The following is a 27,354-nucleotide window of genomic DNA, read 5'->3' as shown; positions in this document are numbered from 1 at the left end:
ACAGTATGATTCAAACGAAGGGATATTCTCAATAATTAATACATAATGCTTTTTAAAAAGGAAAGAAGGAAGGTAGGGAGATAGAGAAAGGAGGGAGAGGGAAGGAAGGATGGAGGGAAGAAAAAGAGAAAAACACTTGTTATCTGAAAGTTTGGACTCTGATTCTACAAGACAAAGGAAAGTACAGGCAGCTATCATCCATCTGCCATTACTTTAATACATTGAACAAGTACCTTATTTTTTTCTCTTTTATAGAACCATGTGTCATTGACAGTAAGCTTGCAGCTGCTGCCTTTCACATAAGCCAGAAGTGGGGGGTTGAACTTTGTTCCAAGAACACACCTGTTGCCTAGAAAAAAAAAAAAAAAACTCACATACCTGATTGTACAGTATGGAAATTTGAGAATGACACAAATGTGCATCATGTTAAATCTTGTACCTGTGCTTAAAAGCTATTTCACAGATCCTAATAATGAATAAGGGCAGCCAAGCTATGATTTAACGTCTGTCTTGATGTGTTGGCTGCTGGTTGGGCTTAATTTACTGAACACTCAATAGTCTATTGACAGAACAGACCACAAAAAGGGGGAACTAATAGCTACAATTAGGAAGTTCTGCTGAACCAAAGAACATAACAGGTTTAGCAAAGATTAGATCTTGTAAAGCCTTCTTGTATGCAACATAAACCAAAGGGCTTATTCGAATTACTTTTCAACCCAGAACCACTGACAAAGCTTGCACCCCTTTTAAGAAAGAATAAACAATGCATAATTTTATAATGGATGTTTAGAGTATACACAGCCCTCAATGTCACAGCAAACGGTTCTCTAGGAACTGGGCCTATGTAACACCAAGCCCTGGGTCAGACATCATTTATCCTTAAATGGACAAATACGATTTTTTCAGCAAAGCTGTTCTGTTGTTTTTCATGGTATAAGGAACTAATCTCGGGCTATTTCTAACTGATTTGGAAATCATGAAACAGCTGCAAATCGTATGGCTCTTCCTAACTCAAACCCTTTTTGGAAATTTATAGAATTTATGCTTCTGGAAGTCTGGAACATTTGTTTACTATTTTGATTAAAATGGATAAGAAATAAACAACTGAGAAGTATAACATACGTAAGCATGGCATGATTAAATCACACCGCACAATTGAGTTCCCTGACTTTATATAGGACGAACCTTTTTAGACAATTATTATAGCTGCACTTTTGATGGGTCACCATCATTATTCTAGATGCTCCTAGTCTTCGTCATTTATTTGAACCCTTTACAAAATGTTTTGTTCAGTTTCTGCTAGGCTGGCTAGGTAACAAGTTTAAAGAGTGGCAGAATAAGCAGTCTCTTCCTCTGACGAGCACTGGCAGTTCGTACTTGGAATTTAGAGCTGGCTCTGCTTTTTATGGCTTGAGCTAGTCCCCTAACCTGCTCAGTAGTAAGGCTGGACACCTCACTGCAAGGTCCTTTCGCCTCTCACAGCCCCTTTGAGTGACTCACCCGCTGTCTCAGCATTAAAGCCTGAGGGGACAGTTTGGTTTCCAGTTGAAAAGCTCGTGATAGGGCAGCAGCAGCAGCATTATAAGAAGCATCTTGAGCTGTGCCGGGGGAAGCACCTCAAACATCTGAACATGCAAACCTAGCAGAGGAAGCATATCCGAGAAAGGATACACAGAACACTGAAGACGAAATAGCACCCTGCTTTCCCATGCTAACAGGCGTCCTCAAACTATGGCCCGTGGGCCACATGCGGCCCGCCGAGGACATTTATCCGGCCCGCCGGGTGCCGCTGCCTGTCCTGCTTAGCAGCCAACTCGTCCCGGGCCCGCAGTGCGCATAGGAATTTGTTCATAGTTTGTTTGTTTTTTAAACTATAGTCCGGCCCTCCAACAGTGTGAGGGACAGTGAACTGGCCCCCTGTTTAAAAAGTTTGAGGACCCCAGCATAGGAGAAAGTCAGACTCCTGCGTTTAAAAAGACCCGAGGTGGCCATGAGTCTGTTCTTCTTGGTCTTACAGGTTGTCACTTCTTTACATGGACCTTATTTCTGGGATAATTAAGAACCTTATTTCAGAAATCAATAACACATAAATACACACTTGTTTTACTCATTCTTTTTGTGTTCTGCCTTTGATTTTAGAAAACATCTATGGGTAATTGATACTCATTTACAAAGTGACCATTTGTAATGTTGGTGCTTTATAATCTGGGTCTATATAGGCACCCTCCTGCCTCCACCAAACAAACAAAAAGATCAGAAGCACAAATTTTGATTCAGCAAAACAGCCCATTCTACACATTTCCCTCACTGTCCTGCTCGCCTCCAGCCAAGTTGGTCTCCCATTAACTTATGGTTTCCTGCTAATTGTTTTAATTTGAACATTTGTTTTTATTATAACTAGAGGTAGATGCTTTGGCGATCTCAAGCCCAAAGGATCTGTATGTCTTCTACATTCTCCAAATGGCAGAGTTCTAAAAAATGACTTATATAAAGAATTCTGTTTCTAAATTTCATACAGGCTTTAAATTGGGAACCTCCTTTCTTACTGTCTGGGCCAGTTACTATAGTCAGAATTATTAGAGATGAAATAACCTAAAAATCATACATTCCAATATACAGCCCCTTTTACTTTTCCTTCTTTTCCTTCCTTCCTCCCTTCCTTTCTCTGTTCTTACTTTCCTTCCATCCTTCTTTCCTCCCTTCCCCCTTCCTCCCCTCCCTCCTTCCGTCCTTTCCTTCCTTCCCTTTTTCCTCTCTTTCTTCCTTCAGAGAAGGAAATTGCAAGCTACAGAGTTTAGGTGATGTAGGTGAGGTGTTGAATGGAGCACTGTCTCCTGAGGTCAGAGCCAGGAATCGTGTCTCCAGAGTGTCGATCCATTGCATTGGAAGATGCCTGGCTTTGACCTGCTGAGCAGCTGTGTCTCCCAACACCTTTGTCAGTAACTGGCCTTACCTTTCCCCTTACCAAATTTCCACAACCTGAGGAAAGCTCATTATGATGTTTGGCTCAGGCACAAGGGCTGGAAGAGGGTGGAACATCACTGTAACTCGTGTCTTTCATGTGTCTTCTCAGAGCAGTGCTGAGTGAGGCAACAGGGAAAATGGTGACCTTCCAGACAGATGAACTCCATCCCTCATGGGACTTCACTTCTGCCTCATCACAGTGACCTTGTCTCAGCCTGAGCTGTTGCACCATATTTGCAGAATTCAGAAACTTCACAGATATACCAGCCTCTGTTATCATTTCTTCCCAAGAATGTGTAAAATTTTTATTCTCAGCACTGAATACATAATTCGCTACTAAACATATACTTTGACTCACAGCCCATCTCCTGCTAAGTCATTGACCTTAGCTGGACATCCTTGTGACCACTTTTTTAGTTAACAATGTTTGTTTTTAAGGCCTAGAATCCCTGTCTGTTTCATCGAGCATTCTAATTTTATAGCATGTTAGAGCATTGGTCACAGGTTAATGAGAAACTGGACTTGGAATCTAAACATCTCTTGAAGGGCCACCAGGCATTAATAACCACCAGGATTGCCCCATTTACTCTACTAAAAATAAAATATGTCACCAAAATATGTTGCTGAAACAATGATTATGGTTCCATTAATTTATCAGGTTAAGATGATACCCGCCTTTCTTTTCTTCCTGGACAGTAAATGTGCTTTTGCCAAACTTTCATCTACCTGAGTGTTTTTCTTTTGGCTTCTTAAAGGAAACCTTCTAAGGAAACCTATGGTAAATCACCAATCCTGGTTTTCCTTCTTTTTTCTGTGTTCACTGGCATAAGCAAAATAGAAGGGCCCAATTATGCAGCAATGCATTCTGAGTTTGCCCAGGCTGCAGTGGCTGGAGATAAGCCATGTCACCCACCTGCTAGCCTGCACCTCTGAAAAAATTTAGACTATTGAGTCTCAGATGAATGACGTTGCTCTACAAAAAAGCATAGCAAGAATTTACAGCTCAGTCTATGCCAAGAGTTCCTGAGGGTAACCAGCAACTTTTCTCCGAAGATTTTTCTCCCTAGAAATACCCTTTTAGAGAATTGTTTCCCAATGTTAGTGATGCCACTCAGTACTGCAAATAAGCTTCCTTTCCCTTTTTCTTGCCTGTTTCTTTTTTCCCTATGTTTCCTTCTTTCTAAAACTATGCCAATAATTGGAACATTTGTTGTTTTCTATCTAGACTTTGGGATTACTTAATTGTTTGCCTAGAGGCTGTTTCAGTGTCTGAAAATTAATACTTGTCTAAAAGTAATGGCTTGATTTCATTTAAATTATCTTGCTATTTATATCCATGCATCCATCTCCACAAAACACGTGTGCACACACGCGCGCGTGCATGCACACGCATGCACTTGTGCGTATGCATCATTCACCTAAGAATTGCTCAGAATGCTGTATTAGTAACACATGAGAAAAAACAGTCTTGGTCAAATAGATGAGAGCTCTGACCCAAGTCACTCTAATTGTAAGAAATGTGTTTGCAAATTTGTCAGTGTGCGTAAGGCAAGAACAAGATATGCTTTCTCACCTGTAGTATATTTTTTCACTTTCTAGTTGTATTTCGATTGTGGTTTAACACTGCAAGCTTTAAAACATAACATTATACATTTTATAACACATTGCAAACCAACTTTTTACTATATTAAATATAAGATGTTTTGGTAATGTAAAAAAAACAGGATATTCAATGAATTAATAATTTATCACTCATGTGATAATTTATCACTCAATAGAAATCCTTCCCCTTTCAGAAAACACTTGGCAAAGTGTATAGTTTAAATAGTAAGGTACTTGGAATGCTGATACTTTCAACTGCTTTAGTTAAAACAGATGAATATGCAATAGAGGTAGTATGATTTATCTTTGGGGGCCCACCTGTTGAGTGTTGGGTTTTATTTCAAGGTTCTGGAAGTATGTTGTTTTCCTCTGGCCCTCTCAGTGTCTAGCACTGTGCCCATAGTAATTGGTTAATATATGTTTGCTAAATGAATGAAAACAAATGTTTAAATGCATGAATCAATTCTTTAATGAGTTATTGAATCAGTGGATGTGTGGATATGCTATGTCTGCCAATTTTAATCAAGTAATGCCCTAGACCAGTGGTCGGCAAACTGCGGCTCTGTTGACTAATGAGTTTGCCGACCACTGACCTAGACTCTCCATTCCAATAATTACAGGCTGTTGTTGTTCCTTGTGATTAAGCCCCTACTAACAGTTCAAAAAAATCAAGGCCAGGTTTTTACGTCATGAAGTAGCAAATGAAATAGAAAGAAATATAGAGTATAGATTTTTGTTTACCACACACAGTCTCTCTCTCTCTCTCTCTCTCTCTCTCTCTCTCTCTCTCTCTCTCTCTCTCTCTTACACACACACACACACACACACACACACACACACACACACCCTGAATTTATCATAGCTCTGACAATTAATCTAGTACCTCCCTTATTCCCTTCATTCTCATTCTTGTTTTGTGGTTAAGGAAAGTGAGCCGTTGACAGTCTAGAGCTCCAAGACATCTTCAGAAAGCTACTAGTAAATGAGAATTCATAAGTGATGTGAAAATCCATCAATATATTGACGTAGTCATTGCCAGTAGACATCCCATGAGCTCTATAGGAGACAGGATATTTTTCTGAACCTTATATATGTATTTTAAACTGAAGGTCACATTAAAAGAAAAATAGAATTTTGTTTGGTGTTTCTGTCTGGATTGGGTTTTGGCAGATGCTTTTCCCTTCTATCATTAACATTCAAAATGATAGTAATCAGGCAAGAAATAACTTTGGAGTCTGAAAGGGCCAATTCAATTGGGAAATTAAATATTTGTCTGGGACTTCACTGCGTATTTCCAACAATTAATTCTCCCTGGTTTCAAGAATCTTTACCTGTATTAATATAATTTTAAACATCTGGATAGAAAGTGGGGGAAAAATTCAGTAGCTTGTCTAAATATATCCAAATACAGACAGTCCCAAACTTTTAAATGGGGATCCCACCTTCCAAAGTTCATTCATAAATTAGTTCTTAGAAACCTGGAAGACATTTGCCCATAGACCTAATGTAAGAGGTGGGTGGCTCAGTTTTCACACAAAGATACAGAAAAGTATTACTCCATTTATAGGACATAGACCACTGCTGTCCACAAAGTCTTTGCTGATGGCTCACCACAAGATAAGCACAGAAATTGTGAGTAAGACTGAAAATTCTTACAACAACCTAACAGTAATTTTAAGTCTGTTAAATCTACTATCTGGTTTTCATTTCATGTTTCTAGTGATGCTCTTTAATTTATTTTATAGAAATATTAGTCTGTGACAGATGAAAAATTGAAAATAAAAACCTTCACCAAAGGTTTTTTGAGCAGCACTTACATAATGCAAAATATTAGAAAAATTCTTCCACTCTGCTTTTAGTTAAATGAAGCAGGAAAACAACAGAATTACTAGTAAATGAAAAAACAGTAGTTTATCATGAATGCTGGTGCCTGAGGGAGTGTGAGTTTAATTAGAGAAAGATAAATAAATAGATGATGATTTCTATGCAGATTATTTAGTATCCTTTTAGCTGATGTTGGGCCTGAGTCTACATTCACTACCAAACATAAGATTTTTTTCTTTATGAGTGTATATCACACTCCTTTGATTATAAGAATCACTTTAGAATTCACAAATGGGACCCAAAAAAAGCAGGAAAAGAGATTTTCTGAGGACAACTAAGCAGGAATTGAGAGCAAAGAGATCATATGTACACTTTAAAAGGTTTACCTTATTAAAAATGAAGTCTGGAACAGTACTCATTGAATTGCTGACAATGGTCATTTTGAGTGGGAGGACTTACTGAAAGCTTTTACCTCCTAAGCACCCATGTCTTTTGAACTTATTACAACAAGTATGTGTTTACTGTTACCATTAGATGAAGGGGAAAGGGTATTTTAAGAAAAAAAAATCTTGGAATCAAGGTATTGCCTGGGAGGGAGTTCACTGAACGGCAGAAGACAAGTGGGCAAATGCAGGCACCAGGTGGAGTCATCCCGTGCAGCGTGGCTGTAGGGCACCGTAGTCGTCAGGGTCCTGAGCTGCCGGGAAATCATAGGGACGTGGGGAACCACTGTTTCAGCAACGACTCTTCATGGGAAGATCTCAGTAAAGATGGATTGATGTGGGGTGGAGGTGATTGTCGAATGAACAAAATCTGGTTCGTAGATAATTTTATCATCCGTAGGGATCAACTTTATTTTCCTGGCTTGTTTTCACTTTTCATATTAGTAAAAGAGGCAATTGTAAAGAAGGGCAGAGAAAACTAATATTGATTGAGGGCCTGCTGTGTGCTAGGCACTTTGCCAGCTATTGACAAGCATTGCTTCACTCAATTATTAGGAGAACCCTTAGGTAGGTAACATTTGAGATAAAGAAGCCAAGACTCGGAAAGGTCAGGTAACTTCTTATGGCCATGCAGCTAGTAAGGGGTAGAGTTGGATTATATCTCAAGTCTCTCTGAAGATATAAAGCCCACAGGTTCTCTGCTACACCACTGCTTTCTAATCACTTAAGTCATTCATTACTAAGCAGTAGTTACTGAGCTTCTGTTGTAAGAAAGGCCCTTTTGTGTAAGGCACCCACTGGTCTAGTCCTCAAGAACGCATTACCTCCTTGGAGACACAAGGCATATGTGTATGTGCATGACCGTTAAATAAGAAAATGGCTTCCATACCCAAGTGGAAGGACAATGCTTAGAGCCACAGTGCATCCTAGAATAAGGAGTGCCTGTTGTCCCTAGTATTTCAGAGTGGTCTTGGAACAGTCAACTATTCTTTCCTTGTGTAGACCCAAAACTCATCAACCAGGAAGTTCTAACTTCCTGCATCAAAAGATTTGGTTTAAACATGTTGGTAAATTCTTTAGATACCTTAGTGTTAGAAAAACAAATTAGAGATTTGTAGAGGGACCAACCTGCCAAACGTTTTGTAGCTACACAATGATTGAATTTGAAAATGAAGTTAATTTAGGAGAATAGTTTTCTCTAGATTACAAACTTGTAACAATGTTCATACCTGTCAGAAAAGCCAATGTACTTATACAATAGTGGGTTCTTTTATTTTCTATTCCTATGTCTTAAGAAATGCTCACTGTTTTATAACTCTTTCAAATCTTTGATGTTTTACAATATAAATTGCAACAATTAATTATTTGGGTTTTTTAAATTAGAGTGATTGGTTTTATTATACATTTTGCAAACTTTTCTGCACATTCAATTTTTGTACGCTGTTTGCTTAACTTAGACCAAATATTCTGAGCATCTTCCCATGTCAGTAAGTTGAGGTCTACATTATTATTTTTAATGACTGCATAGTGTTGTGTTGTATGGTTACACTATAATTGATTTACACGATCAAAATTGTAGGTGATATGATGTGTACACTTATGCAGGGCCCAGACTAGGGAGGCCCCAGGATATGAACCTGACAGGGAGCACACCTGGGCTCCTGCCTAGCCTCACCCTGGTCCTTTCCCTGCAATGATGATCATCTAGTACTATTTACAGTCATTTTAAAAATTAGTGACATTTGATATTTTCAAATTTTCCCCTATTAGGAATACAATTGCAGGCATTTTCTTCTGCAAACATTCTTTCCTATCGTACAGTTATTTCCTTGAGGCAAATTCCTAGAATTGGAAGTGTGCTAGGTCAATGGCAAGCGCTCCCTAATATTTATTGTCCCCCCCCCACCCACACACACACACACGCATTGTACTAATTCATATACTTGCAGTGTCTAAACATGCTTTAGGCTATGTGGTGATCATTACAAACTAGGAAAATAAGGATTTTAAGGAAATTATTTGAATGCACATTAACATTCATGGCATTGCTTGTTTAAAAATACTTTGCCCTCTGCTGGATAAGCAGAAAAATAAAAACAAAGCTATATTTCCCTATATAAATCATCTTTTTATTTCCCTATATAAATCATCTTTTTTTTTTTTTTTTTTTACAAAAGAAAACCATTGATCTATGGTTTATCATTTTGGCTTACCAAAAAATTTGTTTAAATTGCCTATTTGGGACTGGATCGGACATGTTTTAGGTGGAGTTGGTTAGGTGTTGAGATCACTGGACCAAAAATGCAGCTGAGATACATAATGGGAGATTCCAGGCTTAGCTGTAGCAAGGACACATTGGAGTTGTTCTTAGCGTCAGAACTGTGCACCATGGCTGCTGTAAATACTTATGTGAGTTGTCAAGGCAACAGTCCTATTAATAAAGAATAAACCTCTTTTATTATCAGTTCCTGAATGATTTTTTTTTTTTTTTGCAAAATGCCTCATAGTCTAACATTGACATTCTCAATCTACCTACTCATCTTTTCTTTCCAGACTGCAAAACTATTTAGCTCTGTTCAATAAGCATGCCTCCTTTCTCTGCCAATGAGAGTTGTATCATTGAAAGGAAAAAACCAGTCAACTGTAAAGGCAGTAAATAGACTAATTTATAACAATTACCTAATATAAAATTATTGCCCTTTTGATGTATGTTTTGGCTAAGGCAGAGCCTGAAATTGACTGGGACTTTGTTGGTATTTGAGCAGGCCAGAGTCTTTAAATTAGCTTGTCTTTATGATTTAATGGAGCACTGCCAACATATTTTAAGTAAGTGGAGTGTGACATTATTGCTTCCTTTCCCTAGTGAGACTGTAAATTTAGATGTAAATTGTGCACACACTGGATACTTCAAAAAGGCAGCCAAAGCTGAGTCATAGGCTTTAGCGAAACCTGTTGTTTTGAACAGCAGAGAGCCATGATAAGGGCTCTGCTGGTTAGAAATGACTGGGTACTAACCATTGTGATTCCTGAGTTCTAGAAAGAAGAGTTCTTTTCTTCAAAAAAAGAATACATTCCCTTTTTTGTGTTAACCCTCACCCAAGGATATTTTTTTCCATTGATTTTTTGAGAGAGTGGAAGGGAGGGGGAGGGAAAGGGAAAGAGAGAGAGAGGTAGACAGAGAGAGAGAGAGAGAGAAATATCAATGTGAGGGACACATCTATTAGCTGCTGGACTAGGGGCAGGGAAGGAACCTGCAATCCAGGGACATGCCCTTGACTGGGAATCTATCAATCAAACCCAAGACTCTTCACTGTGTGGGCCGATGCTCTACCTCTGAGCCATACCAGCCACGGCCATTCCCTTCTTTTTAAATTAAATTTCTTGGGGTGACATTGGTCAACATGAACATATAGGTTTCAAGCATGGATTTCTTTGTTACAAGATCTGTATATTGCACCATGCACCCACCACCCAAAGTTAAATCTTCTCCTGTCACCTTATATTCGGACCCCTTCTCCCCCCACTCCCTTCCCTCTGGCAACCACACTGCTGTTTGTGTTCACAAGTTTCAGTTTTATATCCCACATATGAGTGAAATCATATGGTTCTTAGCTTTTTCTGACTGACTTATTTCATTTAGCATAATATTCTCAAGGTCCATCCATGTTGTTGCAAATGGCAATATTTCATCTTTTCCTAAGACTGAGTAGTATTCCATTGTGTATATGTACCACTTCTTTATCCAGTCCTCTATCACAGGACACTTTGGTTGTTTCCATGTCTTGGCCACCATGAATATGCAATGAACATAGAGGTGCATATATCTTTGCTAATACATGCTTTCAAGGTTTTCAGGTATACACCCAGGAGGGGGATTGCTGGGTCATATGGCAGCTCTGTTATCAATTTTTTGAGAAATCACCAGACTGCCTTCCATAATGGTTGCACCAGTCTACATTCCCACCAGCAGTGAATGAAGATTCCCTTTTTTCCACAACCTCTCCAACACCTCTTATTGTTGATAGCCATTCCCCTTTTTAATGAGAATGTTTCCTGTGTTTTGTCAAGCCAACCAAATGGGAAAACTTAACTTTTCAGTCGTGGTTATCAGCCATTCATTTTTTTCAAGATTGGATGTTTGTTGTCCGTTCCATACAGCTAATACCGTATCACTTATCACTCACATTCACTGACCATTCACTGTGCTCACCACTTGTTTTTCCTGATTTATACCTAGTAGCACCTAGGCACATAGAAGCTACTCAGAAAATACTTTCTTTAAAAAAAAACTAATTAATAAATTTCTATTTAACTCAGTTATATCTTTTAAATAAATTTTCTGATAATAAAATATAAATGTTTGATGTAGAAAAATTGACAATAAATTTGAAGAGAACCAAAACCATTTATAGTCCCAATACTGAGCAATAGCTCCATTGATTTGATGGTTTATTTATTTCATAAGGACAAAATTCTGTTTTCTCTTCGATAAGATAGAATCAACACTATAATATGTGGCAGCCATACGTAAGAGACAACTGACACATGCCAAGCACTGGGTGGGATACTAAGATGCTCACTGAAATGACATAGTCAATTATAGTCCAAGGGGAGGTGACCCTTATCCTGTGTCACTGTGGCTATTTCAACAACAAATAGCAATCAACCTGATTTCTCATTTCTTAACTTTCAGCTTCAGACTATGTTGCTGACAAAACAGATTTTGCCCTCAGAACAAGTTTTAGCACAAGCAGATGTGCCAGTTTCTTTGCTAATGGTAACTCTGGCTTCTTGTGACCTTTTCTATTGGCACACTGGGAAGAAAGAGAGCCCTTTCCCAAACTTACCATGCAAAATTGGCAAAAGTCCATGGGAACTAAAGAAGTCATAGCAAAGAAGCATTACGTACTTGTATATTTTATTCTTGGGTTGTGATGGCATAGAGAGGCAGTTTAGGTGTTGTTTTAGCTCCCCCTACCCCAATAATCTTCATTAGTGACCAAGCATCCACGGATAAATATGACAAAAATAACCATGATAAGCACAAAAAACAAAATTTCATTTAGTGAGTATAAAAGCATCTTTAGAGAACATTGCCATTTTTGTTGTTTTTATTAATCCTCACTTAAGGATATTTTCCATTGATTTTTAGGAAGAGTGGAAAAGGCAGGGAAAGACAGAGAGAAATATCGATGTGAGAGAAACACACCAATTGGTTGCCTCCTGCACACGCCCTGACCAGGGCCTGGGCCAGGGAGGACCCTGCAACCAAGGTTGGTGCCCTTGACTGGAATCAAACCCAGAACCCTTAGGTCTGCAGGCCAACCCTCTATGCACTGAGCCAAACCTGCTAGGGCAACATTGCCATTTTTAACAAACAGAAACATTTCAGGTAAAAATAGTGTTAATCATAGAGCCTCTGAGTGATGTCTCCCTCCACCATCACAGCATCCTCTCCACCAGATAACTGCCCTTAAGCCCCTCCCACATAAGTGTAAATAACCCCCCTCTCCTTTCAACCCCCCCGCCCTGATACATTATCCAGAAGTCTACATACTTACATCAAAAGCAGGTAACAGGGAGATTCTCTGTCACCAAGAGTATGAAACTGCGATGGAAGTTCCAATGTTGTCTGAAAATGAAAATGGAATACGTATTTTCACATTTAAAAAAAAAAAAAAAAGTGGAGGCCTACCAGTGTGGCTCAGTGGTTGAGTGTCGATCTATAAACCAGGAGGTCATGGTTTGATTCCCAGTCAAGGCACATGTCCAGGTTGCAGGCTCAATCCCTAGTGTGGGGCATGCAGGAGGCAGCCAATCAATGATTCTCTCTCATCATTGATGTTTCTATCTCTCTCTCCCTCTCCCTTCCTCTTTGAAATAAATAAAAATTAAAAAAAAAATGTGGAGGAGGGACTTGAGTTGCTGATTTCACATCAGGAGCTTAGAAGTTGCCACTCCATCCTAACAAGTAAAAATGTAACAGACGAAAAACCAACAACTCTTCTTGGATCCATAAGAGAAGGGAGGACACAGGGCAAATTGCTGTCCCCAAGATTTGAGAGACGGGCAAATACAGGAATGGCAGCTTACTGGAGCAGAGATTCTTGAGGGCAACTGCCACAGGAATCAATGCTGGGGTAGGAAAACATGAACTCTAACAGACAAATTTCTGTAAGCTCAGTGCAGACAACTCTGACATTAAGAATTTCAGAGGGATCCAGTCTTTGGGAGCTTCCACATGTTGTGAGATTTACCTCCAGCAGCTTGATTAGGTTGTCACAGTGAATACTGGAGAAAACTCCCCTTGGGTTTCCAGCAGGAAAGGGGGAAAGGAAGCATTCTGAAGTAAGCAAGAGCATTCTGCTCTTAAGAGGCCTATGCTTGGGGGAAACTTGTTAATTAGAGCCTAACCTGGTAGGATATTATTAAAGCCTAATTGGACATGGAGAGCATTATGCTAAGCGAAATAAGCCAGTCAGAGAAAGATAAACATCACATGATCTGACCCATTTATGAAATATAATGAACAACATAAACTGATGAACAAAAATAGATCCAGAGACAGAGAAACATCAATCAGAACGTCAAACCTCAGGGAAGGTAGGGGAGGGTGGGGGTAAGGAGGATAGACCAACCAAAGGACTTGTATGTATGCATATAAGCCTAACCAATGGACACAGACAACAGGGGGGTGAGGGCATGAGTGGGGGGGGGGGCAATGGGGCAATAAGGACACATATGTAATACCTTAATTAATCAATAAAGAAAAATAAATAAATAAGTACATACATACATACATACATAAATAAATAAATAAATAAAAATAAATCTGAAATAAAAAAAAACCCTAGAGGCTAACAACTCATGTACTGACCTATAGGATATCAGGTCAATGGAATTCAAAGTAAATTCACACTTGGGCCAAACAAGATCCATCTATCTCAATGTCTTGTTTAAAAATGTTTCATCTCTTGTCATGAGACTGCCTTTTAATAAGATGGCCTGAAGGAAAGCATAGAGATTTGTAATTTTTTAAAAACCTTGTTCTTCCCAAAGCTTTCTTATAATTATATATTTCTAATTGTTTAAAATAAGATCATCTTGCTCATGCCAACTCTGAGTAAATTCATTAATTTATTTCAAGAACAAAAGAAACCCAAAGGAGAAAATAGCTACTACTGAACAAATAAATTGCTTATCACTCTTAAGAACTGAAAGAATAATGTGCTAATAAATAACCAGCCACTGGAAAAAAAAAAGCCTAATTGGACTGAGGAAGGGAAATACTCAACTCCAACTGGCTCTAGTCTTCCACAGGGGAAAGGAAAATACTCAAGCCTAGCCCACTGTTGCCATCCTGTCTGCCCTAAGGTGGAAGCAAAAAGTGAGAAAAACTTATGAAGTTTACAGTCTAGAGAGGTATAAGCTCACTAAAAAAATGAGATCTAATCATAGGACTAAAATGTGTTCCTCCTCTCCTCACACCTCACTACCACACCACTGAAGTACTATTTACAGCAATTTCTTCTACCTAGTATACCATGTTTGCCTATCAAGAAAAAATTATAAGGCATATAAAAGGCAAAAAACACAATTTGAAGAGACAAAGCAAACATCAGAACCATACATAGCAGGGACATTAGAATTGTCAAACTTGGAATTTAAAACAGTTATGATTAATAGGCTACTGGTGGATAAAGTAGACAGCATGCAAGAACAAATGGGCAACATAAACAGAGAGATAGATATAAATAAAGAACCGAAAAGAAATGCTAGCGAGCAAAAACACTGTAGCAGAAATGAAAAAAAAAAAATGGCTTTAATGGATATAGCTGAGGAAAGACTGAGGTAGAAGATAGATGTATCAATAAAATCTTCAAAAATAAAAACAAATAAAAAGAAAAAAAAAAAAAAGACTGAAAAAAAAAACAGAACAGAATATCCAAGTATTTTGTGATAACTGCAAAGGTGTCACATATGTATAATGGAAATACTAGAAGGAAAAGAGAGAAAGAAAGGAATGGAAGAAATATTTGAAATTATAATGACTGAGAATTTCCTCAAAATGAATGTCAGACACCAATGCACAGATCCAGAAAACTCAGAGAACACCAAGCAGCATAAATGGCAAAAATAAATAAATAAATAAATAAATAAATAAATAAATAAATAAAAATAAAAAACACCACAACTCTATACCACTGCATATCATTTTCAAATTACAGAAAATGAAAGATAAAGAAAAAATTCTGAAAGAAGGAAAGGAAAATCTACAAAGGAACAGAAACAAGACTTAACATTTGATTTCTTCTCAGAAACCATGCAAGAAGAGAGTGGAATAAAATATTTAAAGTGTGGAGAAAGAAAAAAACTACTAACCTAGAATCCTGTTTCCTGCAAAATTATTCTTCAAAAGTGAAGGAGAAATAAAGGCTTTCTTAGACAAACAAAAATTGAGGGAATTGATTGCCAGTAGACCTGCCTTGCAATAAATGTTAAAACAAGTTCTTTAAAGAGAATGAATATAAGTTAGAAACTTGAATCTATATAAAGGAAGAGCATCAAAGAAGGAATAACTGAAGGTAAAATAAAAATTTTATTTTTAATATTTTTTTATTGTTTAAAGTATTACAAATAGTAGTACATATGTCTCCCTTTTTTCCCAATTGACCTTCCCCCAGCCTCCCCTACCCCTCAGCACATGCCCTCACCCCCCTTCCAGTGTCTTGCGTCCATTGATTATGCTTATATGCACGCATACAAGTTCTTCAGTTGATCTCTTACCTCCCCCTCAACCCTCCCCAGCCTTGCCGCTGTCGTTTGACAGTCTGTTCGGTGCTTCTCTGCCTCTGTATCTATTTTTATTCATCAGGATATAATGTTCTTTATTTTCCATAAATGAGTGAGATCATGTGGTATTTTTTTTTTCATTGACTGGCTTATTTCACTTAGCATAATGCTCTCCAGTTCCATCCATGCTGTTGCAAATGGTAAGAATTCCTTCTTTTTTATAGCAGCGTAGTATTCCATTGTGTAGATGTACCACTGTTTTCTAATCCACTCATCTGCTGATGGGCATTTAGGCTGTTTCCAAATCTTAGCTATGGTGAATTGTGCTGCTATGAACATAGGGGTGCATATATCCTTTCTGATTGGTGTTTCTAGTTTCTTGGAATATATTCCTAGAAGTGGGATTACTGGGTCAAATGACAGTTGCATTTTTAGTTTTTTGAGGAAACTCCATACTGTTTTCCACAGTGGCTGCACCAGTCTGCATTCCCACCAGCAGTGAAGGAGGGTTCCTTTTTCTCTGAATCCTCTCCAGCACTTGTCATTTGTTGATTTGTTGATGAAAGCCATTCTGACAGGTGTGAGGTGGTACCTCATTGTCGTTTTGATTTGCATCTCTCAGATGATTAGTGACTTTGAGCATGTTTACATATGTCTCTTGGATTTCTGAATGTCCTCTTTCAAAAAGTGTCTATTTAGGTCATTTGCCCATTTTTTTATTGCGTTATCTTCCTTTTGTTACGTTGTATGAGTTCCCTGTAAATGTTGGAGATTAAAACCTTACGGGAGATAACATTGGCAAATATGTTCTCCCATGCAGTGGGCTTTCTTGTTGTTTTGTTGATGGTTTCTTTTGCTGTGCAGAATCTTTTTATTTTGATGTAGTTTCATTTGTTTATTTTCTCCTTAGTTTCCATTGCCCTAAGAGCTGTATCGTTAAATATATTGCTACGACAAATGTCTGCTATATTGCTGCCTATGGCTTCTTCTAAGATTTTTATGGTTTCCCATCTTATGTTTAAGTCCTTTGTACATTTTGAGTTTATTTTTGTGTATGGTGTAAGTTGGTGGTCTAGTTTCATTTTTTTTGCAAGTATCTGTCCAGTTTATTTGATCTAAAAATAATAATAGCAATGTATTCAATCATGTATGCTTATGGATATATTACATATGTATATTTATATATGCTTACATATATAAATGAAATGAATCAGAGCAATGATACAAGGGACTGGAGGGAGGGATTAAAATTCTAAGATATTTAGTCTACTGTGAAGTGGTATAGTATCATTTGAGAATGAACTTGGATTCATTGTAAATGTATATGCAAACTCAAGGGCAACTGCTTTAAAAAAAAAGAAGTATAACTGGTATGCTAAGAAAGGAGAGAAAATGGAATCATGAAATGCTCAATTAAAACCACAAAAGGCAAAAAATAAATAAAACAAAACACAAAAGACAGAAAAAGAGTGAAAGGCATAAATAGAAATAAATAACAAAGGCAATACATGAACAACAGTAATGAATATGGTAAATATTAATCCAACTATATCAATAATCACTTTGAATGTCAATGGTCTAAATGTACCAATTAAAAGACAGAGATTGCCAGAGTGGATCAGAAAATACAACACAACTATGGTTGTCTACAGAAACCCATTTTAAATATAAAGACACATATAGATTAAAAGTAAATAGATGCAAAAAATATACCATACTAACATGAATGAAAAGAAATCAGGTGTAGCTATGTTAGTTTCAAACAGAGCAGACCTCCCTGTAAGGGAAGTTATCAGGGCATTGCATAATAATAAAGGGGGCAGTTCTCCAAGAAGATACTACAATTCTTAAAGTGTATGCACCTATCTACAGAGCATCAAACTGATGAAATTGCAAGAAGAAATAGATGATACCACTATCATATGTGGAGACTTCAACACCCCTCTTTCAGAAATGAACAGATCCATCAGGCAGAAAATGAGGTAAGGAAAGATATAGTTGAACTTAACAATACCATCAATCAACTGGATATTATGGATACTTATAGACTATCCAATAACAGTATGATATACATTTTCTCAAGCTCACCAAGATACATCACATTCTGGGTCATAAAATACATCTTAACAAATTTAAAAGTATAGATTCATACAATGTCTGCTCTCAGACCACAATGGAATTAAACTAGAAATCAATAACAGAAAGATAACTGGAAATTTTCCAAATACCTGGAGATTAGCAGCACACTTCTGAATGACACTTGGTCCAAAAAAATTGTTTTAATATTTTGAACTCAGATGTTAATTAGACTTATTGTGGTGATCATTTCACAATAATACAAGTATCAAATCAGTATGTTGTACACCTAAAACTATATATTTCATATGTCAATTACACCATAATTTTAAAGTATTTTGAACTAAATGAAAATGAAAACTTAATATCAAAATTTTGAAGATGCAGTAAAAACTGAAAACAGTGCAAAGAGGGAAATTTATAGTATTAAATGAATATGTTATATATATATATATATATACATATATATATATATAAAATCATATAGAAAAGAAGAAATATATAAAATCAGTGATCTAAGTGTCTACCTTAGGAAACTAGAAATAAAGAAGAAAATAATAATAATTAAAGCAAAAGTCAATAAAATTGAAAACAGAAAATCAGTGAAGCCAAAAGTTGATTCTTGGAAATGATCAATAAAATTGATAAGCCCCTACCAGTCTAAATAAGGAAAAGTGAGAAAGGACACTAATTATTAATAACAAAAATTAAAGAGGAGACATTACTACAGATCCCATGGAAAACAAAAGGATAGTAAAGGAAAACTGTGAACAATTCTATGCCCACAAATTTGATAATCTAGATGAAATGAAGATTTCTTGGAAGACATATCTGCCAAAAGTTACACAAGAAGAAATAGACTATCAGAATAGGCCTATATCAACTGCAGAAATTGAATCAATAATTAATAACCTTCCAAAAAGAGAAAGTACCATACCCAGATGTGTTCACTGATAAATTCTCTCAAACATTTATGGAAGAAATTATACCAGTTCTATATTATCTCTTTCAGAGGATAGAAGCAGAATGAATACTTTTAAGTCATTGTATGAGACAAGCATTGCCCTAATAACAAAATAAGACAAAGACATTATAAGGAAAGAAAACTACAGACCTATATAGCTCATGGACATATATGCAAAATCTCTCAACAAACTATTAACAAATCAAATCCAAAAATATATAAAAAGAATTATACAACACAATTAAGTGGAATTTATCCCAGGTATGCAAGGCTGTTTCAACATTCAAAATTCAATTAATGTAATCAATCACATCAGCAGACTAAAAAAAATCACATGGTTACATCAATAGATGCAGAAACGCACTTGGCAAAATCCAGCACCCACTCGTGATAAAAATGCAGTAAACTAGTACTGGAGGGGAGTTTGCTCAACTTGATAAAGACCATATAATAAACCTACAGCTAACATCAGACTGATGATGAGAAACTCGAAGCTTTCCTACTAACATCAGACACAAGGCAAGGATGTTTCCTTTCACCATTCCTTTTCAACATAATACTGGAAGTTCTTGGTAATGCAATTAGGCAAGAAAGGAATTTAAAAGTGTACAAATTGGGAAGACATAAAATTGTCTTTTATTGCAGATGACATTGTCATCTATGTATGAAATCTAAAAGAATTGACAAAAAAAAAACAACAACCACAACCTTTGGTACTAATAAGTGATTACAGAAACAGCATTTGTTAGAACATTGGTTAGGCCCACCCAATTCTACTGAATCTGAAACCCTGGGGATGAGACTCAACAATCTGTTTTAACAAACCCTCCAAATGGCTATAATGCCATTCAAGGTCGAGAACCGTAAGCCTTCTTCATGATTCTTAATATGTCAACCCAAGTGCCTTTCATAATCTGATTTAAGTCAGTGCTTATGTTCATGTCTACAAAATGAGGCATCTTCAAGCTTGTTTTAAGCAAAATTGTGACATAGGTGAAATTTATCTTTGGCATCCTATCACCTTTTTGTGGGCCCATTTTCCTGTCTTGCTATTATCTATCAGGTCCCTCTTTATCTTTTCAGTGGCTGCAATTCAAAGGACTTCTACATTAGGGTAGATTAGAGGTCCCTACAGAATAAGATCTAAAAATACAATTTCTAATTATGAAATATAGAGCATTGGCAGACTAATTGGGAAGGGATGTGGGGATGGCATTGACAGTGACCTTCTCAGGGCCCACAGATTGCACCCGATGAGCAGATACCCATTCCCCTGACCTTAGTCAGTGGAGGAGAAGCCCCTTCCTTTCACTGTCCAGCTCTCATAAAGAGGTTGACATGGTTTCAGAAGACCTGGCCTGGCACCCTGGCTGGATGCTTTGTGCAACTCCTTCAAGTCTTGCCTGTGCCCTTCCCCTCTGTTGCACCTGCTCATTTTGTCATCTACATGGTGCTTTGCAGCTTATAGCTTTCCTGCTTAACCCATGCAAAGCTTTGACAACTATTCAGAGATTCATCTTCCTCAGGGACCCAGCTCTCTCCCAAGGGGATTAGCTGAAAATAAGTCATACTGGTATTTAGCTCATATCTGCTTGTCCCAAGGCTTATTTTAAACTGATTACTGAAATTCATCCTCCTACTTTCTTCCCTTGGATTATAGAACACGATGGTCCACCAACCTATCTGTCCAAGAACCCCAGTTGCCTAAGTGATAACTGATAGGGTTCAAAGAAAATGCATAGCCCTGGCTCTTACCAACACTGCCCCTTTCCTCTCCACACACACGGGCTCATAGGCAGAGAGATGTGCATATTTACCCACAAAGGCCACTGAGTCCTGCACATGTGTGATGGACAAACTCAGCAAAAACCCTGTTATTTGTCATGACTGAAAATCCCTACGTTTGGCTTTTTCTTTCACAATGTTTTGAATAGCCTGAGTGAGCCAAATTCTCCCTTTCAAGTTATCAGAACTCAGCAGGTTCAGTAAAATTGCTCCTAAATAGGATGCTGTCTGGTTGAGAGAACTCATGGAACTTTCCAGAATCAGGAAGCAGATGGATTAGAATATCTCACAGGTAAAATGAAAATCCTTTGACGCTCCGACCAATGAGGTTAAAAATGAATATGGTTTAGAGTTTGCTGATTATGCCCAGAGTTCCCGGGAGCAGGAAGAAGCACACAGCTGAATCCTCAGAAAGATCTGTCTACATAAGCAAATTGAGAGGGAGAGGTGAAGCAGATGTCTAAATATTCAGCCATTTTCTGCTCCAACCTCCACCTCTATTGTTGAGTGAGAGGCCATTGGGGGAAGAGACTAATTAATGAAATTGGCCATCTTCACTAATCCAACCCACCAGAAAATTACTCTATTAGCAACATGCTTAATGTTGTTTCTAGGGAAAGTAAAAAAGGCTGATGATAGTGTTCATCTTCAGATAACTACAAAAAATATTGTTAATGTTACTTCTGAGCTGCAATTTTAACTACAGAAGTCAGGTGATCCCAAATTGCTGTTCCCATAGCAACTGTAATTCAGTCGGCTCTGCAAGGCTTTTCATAGATGAGGACAATACCTCCATATTATTGTTGCTGGGAGAAGTGCAGTTCTTTTATTTATGTCCAAGCTATGGAAAGTTGTACTTAATAGCTTTCTTTTTGGAATTGTGATTGTTAGAGACAACAACAGTCTTTTTGAACCACTGAAAACACACGTTTTGATTCATGGGTAAACATTCATGCAGCTCAGAGCTTCACATTTATAGGTCATAATGGCCTCCAGGAAAATTCAAAACTCCTCTATTCCTTCCAATATAATCCCAGAAATCAGATACCAGGGAAAAGCTAAGATGAGACGATGTATCCCAAAATGGAAACCATACCCTCATTTAAACATTATTAGACTTAATCTGTTATACTATTGATGGCTGAATTTGTGATTTTAAAATAAATGACTTACTTGTTTTGGTTTGATTTCAACCATTTCTCAGTAGAAAAAAAATTACAGGATGAGAAATAATGAGAAAAGTTAGAAACAAAATTTCAGTAAATATTTTGGAAAATTTGTCAGATATCAAAATGTGATAATGAAGTGGAATGATGAAAACTAGTCATTTCCCATTTAGCTAACACCTTTACCCTTCAAGCCCAGAAAATTTTCTGATATCGACTGACACTGGGATGAAATTAACCTAATCCTATTGATGCTATTCTAGTTGTTTTTGGAAATGTATCAAGCTAGTTCTTACTTATCTCTCAGAGAAGTAAGCCATTATCCAAAAGGCAGAGAAATAGAAACTGGCCCAAAACAGATGTACTAGTAAAGCTAACCAGGATGAGATTAAAGGTGAAATCAACAAGGATAAAAGAATATAAATTCATGACCACATACAACTAAATCAGAATTTTTCTCTCTCACAAATGAGGGAGGAAAAGATTTTTAAAAATGCACTGATAGTAACCAAACAAAAAAGCCAGATTCTAAAGCAATACATTTCAGTAACTGGTGGCCGAGCAGCCTTCGGTTCCTAACTCTGCCTCTATTTCCCACCCCTTAAAAACATGCCCTAAAAAAATGAAGTCAGGAGATGAAAATATGAAACAAGAAATGGAAACCTCAGGGCTGCTTCCCTATGCATATGTAAAGGCTGTCTGGGTTCGGAATTGGAGAAATGATCCAAAATCTTCATCAGAATGGCCTGTTTCATATAGGTGAAGTGAATCCTGATTTAGGACATTTAACATATTCCCAGAAGAATGAGCCCCCAAATTCTCAAATAAAGACTGGACAGCTGAGCTCTCCCTTTCCCTATCCCCTATTCCATCAGGCCCTAATAGAGTAGAGAGCACAAGGCAATTAGCTCTTGAACTGTCTCTTGAAAGGGAAAACTAACTGACCTCCAATACGGTGGCAAAAGGCTCAAGGAATCAGCACATGGCAGCTACATGGTGTCAGAAAGTAACATAGCATGCGAAAGACAGACAGACTAGCCCTCAAGGAAAACAAAAGTTAAGAAACAGAAATGGATTCCTCACAATGTTTAATAAGAATATAACATATTCTTAGAATTTAGAGTATAAATGTATTTTTTTATATTTTTATTGATTTCAGAGAGGAAGGGAGAGGGAGAGAGAGATAGAAATAGCAATGATGAGAGGGAATCATCCATCTGCTGCCTCCTGCATGCCCCACACTGGGAATCAGGCCCACAATCCAGGCATGTGCCCCGACCAGGAATCGAATTGTGACCTCCTGGTTAATAGGTGGATGCTCAACCACTGAGCCATGCCGGCCGGGCTAAATGTATTTTTTAAAAAGCATAAAGCAAGGTTAGAAAACAAGAATAAAATTAAAAGGAAAAATTGAAAGTCTAACTAATCAAGAACAAAAACGTTATTGTAAAAATCGTATCTAAATAGAAATGTTAATGTATATAAGAAACCATGTTGAAAATCTGGTTACTAAGATTGGAGAAAAGTATACATATAATCACAGTAAATACAGATGATAGACGGGAAATTAAAGGCAGAGAAAGAATCTAAAAGATATGAAGACATTAAAATATTATACAATCTGAGGATTATAATGGGAGTCCTTGAATAGTTATTCTAACAAATGAAATGGAAGAAATATTGAAAAATATAAGAAAGTTTCCCAGAAGTGAAGGGCCAAACCTATTCCAGGATATAGAATATAGAATGCTCAAAACCTAAACATCTTGTTTAAGCTATTAAACTCTAAGGATAAAGAAATAAATCTTCAGATGTCAAACCAGAAAAAGGCAAAGTCCTACCAGGGAGAAAAAAATCAGGCTGGCTTCAGACTTTCCATTGCCACACTTAGTGCCAGGGTATCTGAAAGTGGAGAGAGACTCTGGGATGTTACATCTAGCCAAGATGTTGTTAAATATAAAGACAACAGGGAGAGCTACTTAATTCTGAAGAACTAAAGCAACCTTGAAACTGTTTTGAAGAAAATACTTGATAATGAGAGTTCAGTCAATAAAAACATCCAAATAATTCAGAAATGGAGAAGTCATGGTAAAAGAGCTGGTGAGAACCATTAGGTATGTTTAAATGTAGAACTAATCCTAAACAACTCTGGGAATTAATATTGCAGGTAGAATATGAATGCTATCAATTGAGCTAAATGGAAACAACCACTAAAAAATATGGACGATAGGGGACTAGAGATAGAAGTGAGAAAGTACTTATGTTTTTATCTTTCCCAATTGATTCCCAATCAGTATTATCTAAAATTGTATCATGTACTTTAAAATGCCACACATAATTATTCCAATCTCATATTATTTTATAATTTTTAACCTTAGAATGATCACTTATGGCATAATTATATAGTGCAGAAATTTTTATTTGAGGTTTATCAGTCATTTCTCTTTCATTGCTACTATTCAGTTATAATTAAAATTCATACTTTTTAAATAGCACCTAGAGTATGGTCTCATTTTATCAAAATCTCTCTGTACATGTATCTTAAATATTCAGCTAATGTTAATAATGATTTTTTCCAGGTTGTGAGACATTTTTTAAACTTTAATTTTTCTAACCTTCAGCATTTAGAAACCTATTCTATATCATTATGCTTTGTGTTACTGAAAACAGCTGTGCAAATTTTCTTAAAAACTAAAAAATATATATTTTATTGATTTTTTACAGAGAGGAAGGGAGAGGGGTATAGAGAGTTAGAAACATCGATGAGAGAGAAACATCGATTAGCTGCCTCCTGCATACCCCTATTGGGGATGTGCCTGCAACCAAGGTACATGCCCTTGACCGGGATCGAACTTGGGACCCTTCAGTCCCCAGGCCAATGCTCTATCCACTGAGCCAAACCGGGTAATCCAAGAGATGCAAATCAAAACGACAATGTAGTACCATCTCACACCTGTCAGAATGGCAATCATCAACAAATCATCAAATGACAAGTGCTGGCGAGGATTCAGAGAAAAAGGAACCCTCATGCACTGCTTGTGGGAATGCAGACTGGTACAGCCACTGTGGAGAACAGTATGGAGTTTCCTCAAAAAACTAAAAATGGAACTCCCATTTGACCCAGTAATCCCACTCCTAAGAATATATCCCAAGAAATTAGAAATACCAATCAGAAAGGATATATGCACCCCTATGTTCATAGCAGCACAATTCACCATAGCTAAGATTTGGAAACAGCCTAAATGCCCATCAGCAGATGAGTGGATTAGAAAACAGTGGTACATCTACACAATGGAATACTACGCTGCTATAAAAAAAAGGAATTCTTACTATTTGCAACAGCATGGATGGACGGACCTGGAGAGCATTATGTTAAGTGAAATAAGCCAGACAATGAAAGGAAAATACCACATGATCTCACTCATTTATGGAAAATAAAGAACATTATAACCTGATGAACAAAAAGATAGATACAGAGGCAGTAAAGCACCAAACAGACTGTCAAAGACAGCGGGAAGGTTGGGGAATGTTGGGGAGGAGGGGAAAGAGATCAACCAAAGGACTTGTATGCATGTATATAAGCACAACCAATGGACACAAGACACTGGAGGGGTGGGATGAGGACATGCAACAGGGGATGGGGAGGCTGGAAGAAGGTCAATGGAGGGAAAAAGGAGATATATGTACTACTTTGAACAATAAAAAAATAAAAAAGTTAAAAAAATAAATTTTTTTAAACATGCCAAAAGTGATTAATTGTGGGGAATGTGAGTATTTGGAATTATTTTTTTCTTGGTACTTTTCTGTAACTTTTTTAATTTAAAAAATTAAAGAATTAATTAGTTAAGAGTGTGTAGAGGGTGAGGATAAGAGAATACGATACATTGTGTTTGAAGACATTCCCATGCACTCAACTCCTTTTTGGGGCGTTGAGTCCAGGTAGCACTGAAATCTCTTCTGGAACCATCTTAATGAATGATTGTGGAAGCCACTAGCTCTCGGTGAGCATATGTTTATGGGGGTAGCATACGGGACAATTTTCTTTCCAGAAGGTATGGAACAGATTTGGGCACACTATGAAAGAGGACAAGAGAGACAGCCATTGAAAACACTTTGGGGTTCAAACATTCTTTAACAGCTTTGTTGAGATATAGTAACTCACATATTATAACATTCACTTTTTACATGTACAATTCAGTGGTTTTTAGTATACTCACCAAGTTGTGATATTACCATTGCCTAATCCCAGAACATCTTCATCACCCCCAAAAGAAGCCCCATTCTCATTAGCAGTCACTTCCTATCACCCCCACCCACCAGCCCCTGGCAGCCACTCTGCAGATAGGCTTATTATTCTGGTCATTTTATATGATTGGAATCACACAAATGCAGTCTTTTGTGGCTGGCTTTATGCACTCAGCATAATGTTTTCAAGGTTTACCCATGTTGTACATCCATCAGTACTTCATTTCTTTTTCTTTTTTTAAGTATATTTTATTATTTTCAGAAAGGAAAGAAGAGGGAGAGAGAGAGAAAAAAAAATCAATGATGAGAATCATTACCAGCTGCCTCCTGCACACCCCACACTGGGGATCGAGCCCGCAACACGAGCATGTGCCCTGACCAGGAATCGAACCATGCCCTCCTGATTCATAGGTCGACGCTCAACCACTGAGCCACACTGGCTGGGCAGCAATCCATTCTTTTTAATGCCAAGTGATATTCCATTATATGGGTATATCACATTTCATTTATTCATTCATCAGTTGATGGACATTCTGGCTGTTTCCACATCTGAGCTGTTATGAGTAATGCCATTATGAACCTTTATCTACAAGTTTTTGTGTGAGCATATTTTTTTTATTTTCCTTGGGTATATAGTAGGAATGGGGTTTCTGGATCATATGGTAATGCTGTTTAGGAGCTCAAACATTTAAACTTCCTCTTCCTCTTTGTTTCCAGGCAGAAATGGTGCATAGCGCTTTCCAGGCCCAGCGGGCCTTCCTCCTGATGGCCTCTCAGTACCAACAACCCCAGGAGGTAAGAGTGCATCCCTAGTCGCAGGGCTGCCTAGGAAATGGACAGTGTAAGATAAAATAGGAAGCAACAGAACCAGTTACTGTGACAACCTGAAAATGAGAGTTACAGCACGTGTAGGTGCTGTCTCTAAGCCAGACCATGATATGGAACATTTCTTCTCTCTTCATAATCACATTATGGCCAAATTCATACTGTAACAATTGACATCACCAGTTTAAAAGGTCAATTTATTTATGTCACCTATATCTTTTTTTAAATTTTGAATGAACAGTTTATTCTTTTAATCTTTATTGTTGAAAGTATTACATATGTCCCCTTTTTCCCCCATTGACCTCTCCCAACCTGCCCCCCCCTACCCCAGGCCTTCACCACCCTATTGTCTGTGTCCATGGATTATCCATATATGCATACAAGTTCATTGGTTGATCTCTTCCCACCCACCCTCTCCTATCCTATTCTTTTTACTATTCTCACAATAGTTTTATAATCAAGAAAGTGTTTACTACTACTTTTTAGTTCATACTTTGTGCTGCTTTGTTATCAAAATGTGTTCACATCTATCATCATATATATATTCTATGTATGAATTTGATTATCTTCTATTTCATAAGCTCAAGCAGGTAAGACTAGGCTAAAAAGTAGATCTATTACCAGCATTCTTTATTAAATAAGAAAAAAGTAATTGTTTTGACTAAAT

The 27,354-nt window shown here is 37.4% G+C and overlaps 1 protein-coding gene across 1 annotated transcript in view; it reads left to right on the top strand.

Moving 5' to 3' along the window:
- Nucleotides 1–27,354, top strand: part of CAP2 (cyclase associated actin cytoskeleton regulatory protein 2) — a 150,456-nt gene that overhangs the window by 31,395 nt on the left and 91,707 nt on the right. The window contains exon 4 of the mRNA XM_080654089.1: nucleotides 26,580–26,657. Within this exon, the coding sequence (XP_080510215.1) occupies nucleotides 26,580–26,657 (78 nt within the window). The remainder of the gene's footprint in view (nucleotides 1–26,579; nucleotides 26,658–27,354) is intronic.

Source organism: Plecotus auritus (assembly GCF_963455305.1).
Source record: "Plecotus auritus genome assembly, chromosome: 2".
NCBI lineage: Eukaryota > Metazoa > Chordata > Mammalia > Chiroptera > Vespertilionidae > Plecotus > Plecotus auritus.
Note: the sequence above shows the minus strand (reverse complement) of the source record. Positions and strands in the feature narration are given on the sequence as shown.